At 35.6% G+C, this 13,677-nt stretch overlaps 1 protein-coding gene across 1 annotated transcript in view; it reads left to right on the forward strand.

The window, feature by feature from the left end:
- Positions 1-345: 345 nt before the first annotated feature.
- Positions 346-13,677, forward strand: part of LOC103075697 (contactin-associated protein-like 2) — a gene marked incomplete at its 3' end in the record, with an annotated part of 1,289,195 nt that continues 1,275,863 nt past the window's right edge. The window contains exon 1 of the mRNA XM_007450234.1: positions 346-535. Coding sequence (XP_007450296.1) covers positions 476-535 — 60 coding nt within the window. The remainder of the gene's footprint in view (positions 536-13,677) is intronic.

Raw genomic sequence — 13,677 nt, forward strand, 5'->3', positions numbered from 1 at the left:
CTTTCCCTAGTGACTTTTAGTTGAAGAATTCATGGTACATTGATCAACCCTCAGCCAATTAGACTTTGACATGTACTAATAAGACCTAATCGAGGAATTATGAAGACATTTGCTCAGGAGAAAATGAGCACATAATTACACCATAAGGAGGCTACAGTATCAATGTTACCCAGCTTTAAGAATATTAGTTGAAGTCCCAGAGGCATCTAAAGGACACTTCATAATGTATCTGTGAAATATGGTACTACCAAGGCAATTAAAAGATGCAGAATGATCCATTGTCAATTGTAGAAGTTCAACATTAAATACCTATTTCACCCTCTTGTCTCCACCTTATTCAGGTGCTGGGGGATGGTCTCCATCAGACAGTGACCATTATCAATGGCTTCAGGTTGACTTTGGCAATCGAAAGCAGATCAGTGCCATAGCAACTCAAGGAAGATACAGCAGCTCAGACTGGGTGACCCAATACCGCATGCTCTACAGCGACACAGGGAGAAATTGGAAACCCTACCATCAAGATGGGAATATCTGGGTGAGTCATTGTCAGAAAGGCAAAGACATAGAATTGAGTTGCAGATATTTGAAAATGGTAGCAGACTCCCGTGTGTCCTAGGGCTGGGGAGCAGCTACCCGGCTCCTCCCAGCCCTGGTGCAGCCTGGGGAAAGGCTTGGGAGTAGCCTGGTTGGAGGTTCATCCTGCTATTTTTGTTTCTTTGTGTTTGTGTCCTCTGGTACTTGCTGAGAGAGAAACGAAATGTTAGCAAAGCAAAAGAAGGTGGGAAAATGAATCCAATCCCCAGTATGCCCTACCCTGCCCCACCCCTTTCCTTAGTGGTGGAAAACCCTTATATCGTAAAGTCAATTTGTCCCCTCCCCCAACCTCTGGTGTATTTCACAGAAAACAAAACCACCCGATAAAACTGTGTTGAAACCTGAACAAAAAAAGAAAAATATCTGGTAAATAATGTAATGATGATAGAACATTAGAGTTCTTTAAGCACAATATTTCAAGTAACTATATTTTTGTCTGTAGAACAGATCTGCAGTGGTACACATTGTATGCAAATTCTGAACTGTGAATTAAGCAAATAGAATGAAAAAAAAATTCTCCTGACTTAGGTTTCCATTTCTTATATCTGCTCACACTTATTTGCCTCAGACTGTTTCTGTTGAAGATATTTAATTAAATCTTTAAAGGACGACAGGTAAGAAGGTCTATTGCCAACAGTGCTTAGAGGAGCTGATGGACACAGGGCAGGGGGACTGTGGACTCTGAAACGGTTCACTTCCTGCTGGAAGCCAGCCCCAGTCCGTTTTTCTATTTTGTTTCACTGAGGGACTGTTTGGATGAAGCACCACTTCTTAGCTACCTATGAAGAGAAAAATAAGGTAGAAAAATAGTTTTCTTTTAAAGAAAAAGCAAATGAAAGACCAGCCACAGCTCTGGAACACATCAGGCACCATGATTAGCATCCCCTCCCCAGTGTTAAACGTTTTAAAATATTACTAGTCCTCACTCTGAGGTGTGTGCATTTGCCAGTATTTATCTATTGAAACTACTGAGAAGCTATTCATTCATTCATTCATTCATTCTTGTTGATTGAAGAAAGTTTCCTTAGGCTGCAGTTTCTATTCAAGGTTAAGGGCAGCAGGTCTCAATCTGGGCTCTCCATTTGAGTCACCTGAGAAGAACTTAAGGTATATGGATGCCAGGCACAGCCAGACCAATTATATCAGAATCATGTAAGTAGAATTTATATTAATGACACTGATATTTTTTGAGACAGACAACTTCAATTTGAGTAAACTATTGAAATTATGAAGAAATAATTTAGAGGAGTGGGAGCAGTGATTTGTGGTAAGAAAAGAACATTCTCATATTTTAGTAGTAGTTTAAACCCCTATTACAGATCTATAGGCACTTTATCCTTTTATTAGGAGAGAAAAATATAAAGTTTAATCCACTTACTCTTAACATTATTTTAATTAAATTGGAAAGTTGTGTATATTCAATCAAATATTCACACCAGATAAATAAATTATTCTAAAATACTAAACGTTGAGGGATCTACTTTAGTTTAATTATTTTAAAAGGCAGCCATAACCAAAATCAAGTAAAACCATCAATACTAAACAAAAAGAAGGAGGAATGGGAGGAAATCCTTTTTAATTTATGTATTAGACAGAATGCTGGGGATTTTCAACCTGATCAGGGCCCAGTCCTAGAGAATTTATATCTTAAAAATCCTCAAGCAATTTTTGTGAGTATGCAGAGTTTAGTGCTCCAGGCTTGGGTAGGTGGTCATTTCCACAGCAGTATCCAGTGATCGTAACTGTCATGTGAGATAAGTTTATAATATCCTGATAATCAAAAGTACGTATGAGAGAGTAATCCTTTAGAAGTAACTTCTATTAAGCCATGATTGTATGGCAAGAACATTTGTATATTGGGATGTGTAAATTGTAGGAAGCAAGTAGAGGAGAAAATTTCTCTTTATGGAAAGTCTTCATCTCACAATTAAGATAATTTAAAGTCTCAGGCATAATTTATAGAAAAGTGGTTTTCAACCCTGGATATACAATGGAACCTAGAAAGCTTTAAGACATGGATGTTTGGGCCCTACCTCCAGAGATTTGGAATTAGATGGTCTAGGCATTGAGATTTTAAAGCTCCCCACATCATCCTAATGTGCAGTCGACATTGAGAACCATATTTTAGATTGGTTTTCAGCCTGTAGGTAAGGTGGGGATAGAGGAGATCAACTGTGAAAAACAATGGTAGAAGAGAAAATTAGAAAGGACCTTCCTTAAAGTTGAGCAGAGAGAGAGAGACTGACCAAATGACTAACCAAACAACAGACCAAACAACTAACTGGGTGTAGATGAGTGAGGCTCAGATCACAAACTCTTCCAGGAGAGCATTCATTATTTTCTAACTCGCTGTGGGTGCTAACCGAAAATGCAATTACTTGAGTGGCTGCAGCCAGACTCCAAACTATCTTTCAGATTTCTGTTTCTGTAAAGTTTTCATCCCACAGTTGAGAGTATGTCAGATCCTCTCCTATCATAATGCACTAAGGTAGTTTATAAAGATGGCTGCTCTAAAGATCACTGCTAAAGTGCAGTGATACTAGAGCTTTAGTTATCAGACACTTAGAAGTAAGGGAGGGTCCCATTCTGACTAAATACAGAGAGGTAAGTGCAAAGAACTAAGGAGGGTGACTTGGACTCTTCTGGTCTACATCAAATGCCAGTGGTTGAGTCAGGGAGACAAGGTCATTCAGCGAAAATATCACAAGTTGTGAAGGTAGGCTACATCGACATACTGGACTCTCAGCCCTTTCTGATGGTGATAAGGGGTGTATTGCTATTGTTTTTTGCCTTTCTGGTGTTCATTTTGTCGCTTCCTTTAAAATCATGTATTTCTCATTAAAAATGAGTATGTGGTGAGCAATGAATGATGATTTCTAGATGAAAATATAGTGAGCTAATTATAAAATTTTTAAAATCAAAACAAATTTGAGACACAAACTAAACACTGTAAAATATACTTAAGTGCCAATGAGCCTGCAACATAATTTACATTACTTTAATGATCTATGATAGAAATATTTTAACCCTCATTAATCTAAAGACTAGTCCAGCACTTTGATGTATTCTAAAAGAGATAAAATTTGTTTCCTAAAAGTTCTTCAGTACTTTTGAACTTATGTCTTAACATGCATTACACGATTAAAATTTAGCACTTACAAATCTCAACCAAAAATATACTGGGTTTATTAAAAATGGTAATCAAATATCGGACTTTCTTTTACTCCAACTGTTTAATGTAATGTATATTGCACTTAAAAGAGTGAGAGAGTGGCATGGACATATATACACTACCAAATGTAAAATAGATAGCTAGTGGGAAGCAGCCACATAGCACAGGGAGATCAGCTGGGTGCTTTGTGACCACCTAGAGGGGTGGGATAGAGAGGGTGGGAGGGAGATGCAAGAGGGAGGGGATATGGGGATGTATACATATAGCTGATTCACTTTGTTATACAGCAGAAACTAACACACCATTGTAAAGCAATTATACTCCAATAAAGATGTTAGAAAAAATAAAATAAAATAAAATGAAGGCTAGTTAAAAAAAAAGAAAAGATTTCTCACATAGATAAGATTGGATAGCTTTTTGATGGATAACACCTTATACAATATAAAGTTTCAGAGAGTCAAAAGATTTCAAAGTTGATGAAGTTTTAAGGTTGCTTTTCCTATTTTTTCCTAAAATGATTGATTACCTGAGAAGAATGCAAAATAATGTAAGTTCAATCACTGAAATACAAATGTCAATGGTTATTCTTTCTATGATTGTAGAAATGGACAACCATGACCAATTTTATTATAATATTTTTATTAAATGTCCATATGGAGATTCTGAATTATTTTATGACCATTGGATGATATGTTAAAATAAGTGAGGAATAGGTCATGTAGATAAGAAATTATGACAGTCTCACAAGATTTTAAAGTCATGAGTCTCACTGTGGATGAGAATGGTTCTTGAAAAGACCTCTGAAGAATACTTTAGCTGAATATTTAATACTCAAATATGTGAGTTGCTAAATGTGCTAAACTAGTCAAGCTTCTTATTCCTCTTTGATAATACTAAGCATAATAGACTCCTTTACACTTTATCCTCAATGCCATTTCCTTCTATTTAGAATTTCCTTTCCAATATAAAAGGAAAATATGTGCAGGTTGGTAAAATTGCCAAAAATTAATTTGCATTTACATATTCCACAAACTCTAATTTGCATGCTTTTCAAGGTATTTTCAGATTTCCTATGTATAATCTGTTAGAGAGAAAGGAAGTATTCTTATATAAGCATTTCTTATCAAAAGTCCATTGAACATTAATTCAATAAGAATTCCAGCACGTTTTTCTAAGTGGCTGCATTTAGTTTTGCTTAGGTAATTCAGTTACTGGTTTTGAATGTAGATATTTGGAGCCAAAATAGGAAATTGGAGTATTAATAGTGAATGCCTTCCTTACATATTATTATTATTTTTTAGGATAGTAACATACTACAAATTTACCTGCAATGTAAACACAGTTTTTCTTTCTCTTTTTAAAATTGTCTTTAAATAGTGAGAATATGCTTATATATTCCTAATTATTTTTTTAAGCTGTTTTAATCCCTTTCATTAATAGTGTCAGAGTGGGATCAGTAATCACTGAATATATTGAAAGGAAAGCCCCACAGAACAGGAATGTTTTATTATATTTAAATTACATAGTTAGATCCTTATCAAGAATATAGAAATATATAATTTTGTATTCTCTAAGCAATATTAAATAGAGTATTAATTTCCTAGATCAGTTAAAAAAAACTCAGATCTCTTTGTTGTTTACATGCTCTCCCCAAATACACACACACACACACATATATACGTACATAAAACTTAATTGTTTCTAACAAATTTGAAACATTTAAAAAATCTGGAAAGCAAATAGTAGTTAACAGATTAATTTAGTAAATTCTTTGATTTTATGAATATCAAGTCAATAGCGGGAACATGCATTCTCTACTTTTTTTTAACCAAAGAGCCCATCAACCAATATTTGCATAGTAAATGTTCCCAAAACATCCTTCTAGGTTAGCCTACCACTAGGTACTTAGAAAGAGAAAGCCAAGATATGGATTCAGAAGGTCTGAATTCAAGTATCTGGGTTCATTTATTTGGTTTATAAAATCGCAGAAGTCCCTTGTGCCTCAAATTCCTAAACTGAGAAATGGGAATGATGCCTTTTGGGAGATTTAAGTGAGATTATGTAAGAAATTTTGCAAACAATAAGGATTTAGAAATGCTTAGAAGCATTTTATAAAACTAGTGTAGTATTTGTATTCAGTGACTAGAGTATGTTATAATTTCTAGATTTGTTAGTCTCCCTTTCCAGGTCCAATTGACCTCTGTTTACCCTTATTCATGATTTAAAATATCTGAAAATATTGTAGATGAAGGAAACATGACAAAGTAGGAAGTGGAACGTGGACAAATCTCTGGCATATTTTCCGATTCACAAATGGAGTGGCCATTGCTGGTGCAGTGCAGGCTAGGCTCGTGAGGCATGGCTGGTAGACCTCGCCCTATGCCAAGTGCATTGCAGTGCTTGATGGCCATGTGTCCAGTGAGCCATGTAAAGGGACAGTGTTTAAAAATGAATGGATTATTCTGTCCTATCTTTTCAACCATTTGTTGTAGTGGTTGCACTAATTTTTCAAATCACTTAAAAAATCTGTTCCAGTTATAGATGTAAAACATAACTGTTTCACAGTTCAATAGTATACTTAAATGCTTTCCAAAAAATCTAGAAGTTTTCCTGCATATGACACTGAGGAAGACAACTATCCCTGTCACTTGCTTATATATCTTCCATCAGATAATAACAGCCTTCACTTAGGACAATAAAGGAATTTTTTCACCAATAGATAGAAATTTCCCTTGCTTGTTTATGTACACATGTGCATTGTTGCTGTAAACAGACACTTGGGGAAATGGACCAGGCAGGCATATTCAGAATAATTTTATAGACAGTTTATTGAGAAGTAAAACATATCAGAGTAATCTGCATTCAACCCTTTCTGAAATGACCCTTGATATAAATAGGGTAAAAAATCTTTAGGAATTGTATGGAAGAAAATAATTTCCAAGGTGAACTTAGAATAGGCTTCTTATTTCTGTGAAATAGATTTTTCTATTTACACCTCTCTTAGGATAGGCAGTGTTTTTAAAGTCTCATGAATTTTAATAAGTTGAGTGGATGGTCCAGATCCTTTTGCATATACTGTAATGCTTCTACTAGTGAATTTTGATCACCTTTCTAAATACACATTTGTATTGTGAGATTCTTATTTTAAGAGGTCATGAGATTTTTGTCTTGTGTCAATTTGTGAGTCACTCACTATTCTACACGTATACACGTATATAGAACCATTCTAACCAACATGGTTATGTGTTTAGTTTTTTTCCAAAAATTTGGAAGATAAAAATTTTCTTAATAATAGTGAATATATTGTTGACATACATAGTTAGGAAAAGGAAAATGATATAATCTTATAAGATTTCTTACAGACAATGGAATAACAGTATATAATCATTCTGTCTAGTGTGTTTTCCATCTATTAGATAAAAGAGGATATATGTAATCATTGTTGTAATTTTTTTAAGTATATTTGATTGCTGGGAGAGCTCTCTGGAAGGGGGAGTGTTCTCATTAAGCATAAGGATATTCTCAGGTGTTTTATTATACTCTGGACTCAAATAATGGAGATGCTAATATTTTTCTTATCAGATCAAGGTTGGATTTCGGTGACATGAAGCTAAATGACTCCAAGCGGATGCAAATTTATATAACATATTGATAGATAGGTACCTACAAATATATTGAATAAATATTTTAAATAAATAAATATCAGTTCCCTCATTTAAAGTGCATGTCTCTACTCTGCTCAAGTGATAATTTAGTGGAATTTAGAGGAACACTAGGAGGGCTATAGGGGGGATTTAGAGCACAGTAAACGATGCTGCTTGTGTGGCTGCAGCCCCTGAGAGGCAGTGAAAATAACAGCCCAATGGTACATTCTGGAATCAGACCACTCAGGCCAGTCATCATAACTAGGCTTCATAGATCTGTGTAACTTTGGGCAGTTTCCTTAACCATTCTATGCCTAAATTTCCTCATCTATAAAATAATAATAATAACTAATTCACCTTCCTCAATAGTACTTATCTCAATACAGGTTATTGGTATAAATTGATAATTCACATGAAGAGTTTAGAACAATGACTTACTCATATTAACCACTTAATTGTTATTCGACTTTATAAAATTGTGCCTTCCAGATATACTACCATAGTATTTTATATTGGATTTATTCTTGAAAATTCAAAAGAGCCTGTTACTTTCACTTTAACATAGCTTTTCTCTATTAACGCATTGGGAAGTGCATTATATTACATCTGTGCATCTCAGCCTGAAATGACTAATAACTCATTTTCAAGTATAATTGAGAATGCAAATTTATGTCATTTGAATTGTGATCTTATTAATTGTCACATGGAGTCCTATGCATCACAGTACAAATTGCATCTGGACAGGTCTTTCACATACTTTTTTATTAAACTTCAGTGAAAATCTGACCATGATGCTTCCCTTAAATTAGTTTAATGAATTCACTTTTATTAACTTTGGAAATCAAGGAAAATAACCTATTTTTGACTACAGTCCTCCTTACTATCTTCTTAGGCTAGTTGAAAAGAATAAGATAAGCAGACTCCAAAACAGACTTCTAAGTGTTCGCTGAAACAGATTCTGCTGGTTAGCCATGGAGGTAGAGAAGCTGCAGATAGAGTGCGAGGCCTCTCGGAAGCCAGATGCTCAAAGATGTCTCTACAGCAGCAGCAGGAGCATCACCTGGGAGCTTGTTAGAAATGCAGAATCTCAGGGACCCACCACAGACCTTTCAAATCAGAATCTACAGCTTAAAAGCATTCACATTAAGAACATGGGATTAACATATACACACTACTATACATAAAACATATAATCAACAAGGATTTACTGTATAGCACAAAAACTATATTCAATATCTTGCAATAACTAATGATGGAAAAAATTGAAAAAAAGAATTGCATGTATATATATGTGTATATATACATATATATGAAAAACCAAATCACTTTGCTATACACCTGAAACTAACACAGTATTGTAAACCGACTATACTTCAACTTAAAAAATATACACAAGTGGTGTATACACGTTAAAGATAGAGTGTGTTGTTTTCAGTATTTGAAGAACTCTCGTGAGAAAAAGGACTTAAAATTGGCTCCTGTGTTTCCAGACCAGAAGGCAGATTTGGAAGAATTAAAATTTGCAGAGTGCAAATTGCAGACACATCATGAAAAGGGAATCAGCTTTGATAGGCATTTACTGAGGGCCTACAATTTACTGAAGGTTGGAGATAAACACAATTACTGCCTTTTAGGGGCAAAAAAATCTAGTGGTAATGCTAAATACTTAAGTTTATAATTATATTGTATGACTATATGTATCCTAATGGATAGAGGATGCACAGGTTGAGCACACACAAAAAATGCTCCATTCAGAGTGCTTGCGGGTCGTGGTCAGTCGAGGCTTCTTGAGGAACTGAGTGTCCTTAGTTACATAGGCAAGAAATTGGGGATGCAGAGGAAAGTGGGAATGTTCCTAAGTCCAAACTCACACTGCTCGCCACACAACAGGCCAGTGAATCGAGAGAGAGATGAGTATTGGGGCAAAGGAATAGCAACTTTATTTGGAAAGTCAGCAGAGGGAGAAGATGAGGGGTTAGACTAGTCTCCCAAAGAGCCACTGTGTGAGTTAGAATTCAGGCTTCTTTTATGCTAAAAGTGGAGGGGGCGTGGCTGGTTGTGGCAGACTTCTTGGTCCCTGAATCCTTTGTTCTTGCAGCTGTCCATGTAGGCCAGGGTGCAATGTACCTATAAACCTCCAACAAGACAAATGTTATTCTGTTTTGCAACTTTTTATCTCTATAGGAGTGAAAAGTGTTATATCTTTAAAGGTCAAGCCTTGGAGGCAGAGCCTTGACAATGGACTGCCATGTATATTTCAGGCTGTAGGCTACATTCTATTACAAAGGTGCAGAGCCAGCATGACTAAACACAGGCAACAGAGCACAAAGGTTAGCACTAAAGGAATAGATCCAATATGGAGTCAGGTTTGTCCTTCTCTGTTACAGGAAGTCATTACCAGCAGATGAATCTTCTACTGAAATAGGAAGGAAGGAATAGTGAGACTCTATACATAATCATGTCTCTTTCCCGATTTTCAGATAATATACAAATTGATAAAAAGCTGACTTTTCTTTAGAATTCTGAAATTATATCCTTTAAATCAGTAATGTTTAAGTTATATAATGTGAACTCTCCACCTTTGGAAGAATGTTGGAGTTGATGCAGTCCTCTAGGGCACATCTCACTAATATTCTTAGTACTGAGTTCACGGCCAAGCACAAAGTAGATGTTTAAGAGTGTGTAGAATTAAATTGAAGTACTTGATTCTGAAGATAAATGGGCTGAAGCTGAAAGATGTGATGTTACTTACATCTGAGCCACAAATCCAGGTATACTGACCCCAATACTCAATATGGAGCCACATACCTTTCTTTGGTTTAGCAAGAAGTACCATTACTATAATGACCACTTGCTTATTTTGACTAAACGAAAACAATCTGATGGTATATACAATATAGAACAAGAGAGTGTGGGCTCTGGTGCTGGACTTGAAATATCAGAACCTTTTCTAACACTTTGTAACAGTGAACATTTAACCATATTAATCAACCTTTTATGGACCTTAGTCTCTTTAGTTGTAAAAGGGATACAATAGTATGTACCTTATGGGGTTTTGTGAAAATTGGATAGATTAAATTGCTTACAACAGTGTGCCATAAATGTAGGCTTATCTTCTTATCTTCCTCTCATTTCACCTCCTCCTAATTATTTATCAGTATTATTATTATTATTAGCATCATCATCAAACATAGAACACAATATTAAAAGTGGTTTAAAGATCTCAAGTAAGTAGTTGATAGATCTGTCCTCAAGAAGAATATAATCTAGTTATAATGACAGTAAAAATCACTCCGATAACTATAAACAAAAGCCCGGTCATCTTGGGTGACTTTAAGTATGTTTGTGCCCCTGGTGACCATGAGGACATCGGTACTACGTGTGTCACTTATGCACACAATTTTGCCAAGTAACTAATTTATTCAATGTTGACTTTGAGAAAGAGCTAATAGAATGTTAAAACGTCTTGGCAAATAAATTTTGTTTGCTTGAATAAACTTGCTTAATTATAAGCTGTATTATCATTCTGGCAATAAGAAGTTGTGTTGATAGATTGTCTGAACAGTTCACTCAGTTAGCATCGGTGCCTTTTCAGAAGCCTAGAGAAGGAGAAAAGTCTTCCTCCTAGAAAAACTATGTTGTACTTCCAAAACAAAAGATTATTTGAGATAAGAAATGGCATTTCTCCCATGAACTTCACTGATACATTTTGATGCCATGGCGGGTCTATTGTAATTCCCATTTAAATGGTTTATAGTCATATTAATATGCAGCAGTAGTGAGTGAAATATATGGAAACTCCCTCCTGTGATGTAGCAGAGCCGTTCAAAAAACTCTACCTGTACCAGTTAATAAATAATAACAGTGAACCAGCATTTTTGAGGGTTGATTAAGTGTCTGAGATGGTTTACCTCATTTAATCTGCAAAATAACTGAAATATGGTGATGTGGATTTTATTATTATTAAGCCCATTCTATAAATGCAAAAATTGAGGATTAAAGAAGGCAGTCCATTCCCTGGTACACATGGTGAATGAACAGTGGAGCTGGGATTTGAAACCAGGGCTGTCTAATTAATTTGCCTGTGACCTTCGCCACCATGGCCCTCCTCAGTTCTTTCTTTCACTGTCCACAGAAAACTGGGTGACCACCACATTTTAACTGTAATGGGCTGTACATATACGTGATGGAATGTCATATGTACCGAACGCCAAATCTCCCCAGCGTGATCTCATCTTGACTGCTTCTGTATGCAACAACCCTGGTTCCAAATGAGATAATGTTCTGAGGTCCTGGAGGATGGACTTCCACATATGAATTTTAGGGCGATACAGTTCAACTCATTACACCTAACTATTAGAAAAGAGCCTTATAAAGTTAGGCCAATAAAACCTATTTGCTACCACTGCAGTGTTGACAGTGTTGTGTACAGTTTGAAGAATAGGGAATGGTTTTATAAGAAAGACAATGGCTTCTAAGAGGAATCGTACATTTGTCCTCATGAACTCAGGAAACATTCCTCGGTCAAACCATGAGAAGTTGGTTGATGACTCTCTGCATTCATTTATTTACAAGCAAAACTTCAAGAGAGATTTTCAGAATTATTCTCTCCTAGGTGACAAATGAGCCAAAGATGCTTTTCAAAACCAATGCTTCAACCCACCCATGAGGAATGTTTGGCCTTTAAAAAGTGTCCAAGTTTCAAACCTCACATAGCTCTTTATTCTGAATTAAACACCATGTGACACTATGAACATCATTTAATTCTGTATTCTTTATTAAAAACTCGACTCTAGAAAACACACATTCTAAACAATATAGACACTTCTGCTATCAGCAAAGAAAAGAGCTTTCCTGAAGCTAAAACAGCTTTCTCCAGTTGCATCTTGAGATGTAATTGTTCATTTCATCTGGAGTATAAGAGCATCTGTTTGAAAACATCATGTTTCATTAGTTAGCTTTCACAGTATTCTTCAGAGAAAGTTAAGAAGCACATCCCCCGCACTTCATATATGAAAGCTAAGTTGCCCGGGGTGAAGGCATTATTCATCCTATGCACAGAGCAAGCACAATTATTCATTCTATCCACACAGTGACTTTCCTGTTTGTGTATTTTTCAGTTTTGTTACAGTATACAGTGGAAAATAGAGCTGTATGTGATAGCCTAGAGCAACAGAAAAGACTGTGAATTTATCATAAAGTTATTCAGGCTGTTGCCGTTCATCCTGGCACAAGCAAGTATTTGATAACAGAACTGAAAAAGTACAGGAGAAATTTCCTTTCCCTTAGAAGGGATTTTGTGATGTGATATCAGATGATATATACACACAAACACACACACACACACAGACACACACACAATAGGTTTTTCACAAGACTTATTAAATAAAAAGGTCAGTGTGTATTCAATATCTATAATTTGACAGCTTTATTCTTGGAATAGTAATAGACAGGAGTATACACTGTACCTTTACTTAAAATAAGCAGTAATGTCAATGTCATTTGTTTTTTATTTTAAAGTCAAAGACCAAAGAAATATTATTCAGGTAATTATTTTATGTTTGAAGTTGGGGTAAGTGATAATGAAATAAAACACGTACACACACACACACACACACACACACACACACACTCAACCCTTACTACTAAATAGCTCTTATTCTTCCCCCAATCATATAAAATCTGTGGATACGTAATAGAATCAGATATATTTCTCAACTGATTCAATTGAAGTGCAGAGGCATTAGGCATTTTGACTAAGATCAAGCACCACTTCTAATACTAGCTACCATTTCCTGAGTACTTACCTATGACAAGATCAGGGAAGGTGAGAGACCAAGTTTGGTTCTTGGTTTCTGTGTCCCCATTGTCTTTGCTCTAAGAAGATATACAGTGGGTGATTATATGTAGGGTCTCAGAGAGGTTTATTTGTCTTCTTAAACGTTGGGCCTCCCCAGCTAGGACAGTATCTTGCACATTGAATGTGCTCAGTACATATTTGTTAACAGATTGACTGAATTATGGGATTTGGTGGATATTTGTATATGTAGTTATAATTAGATGCACATTTCTTAAACAATAATGTTCATTTTCTTAATTTATATTTATCGAGTGAATACCGACAAACGTTGCACACCCCTATGTCTACTGCAAGAAGAAAAGTGTCAAAAATGCCATTGTGGGAACGCACGAAAAGCTCAGGATTTCCATAGGGGAGAAAATATAGCCAAATGTCACAGCACCATGTAAATAAGAGGAAGGCTGGGA

The sequence above is a fragment of the Lipotes vexillifer genome, unplaced genomic scaffold, assembly GCF_000442215.2.
Source record: "Lipotes vexillifer unplaced genomic scaffold, Lipotes_vexillifer_v1.1 scaffold940, whole genome shotgun sequence".
NCBI classification, from domain to species: Eukaryota; Metazoa; Chordata; class Mammalia; order Artiodactyla; family Lipotidae; genus Lipotes; species Lipotes vexillifer.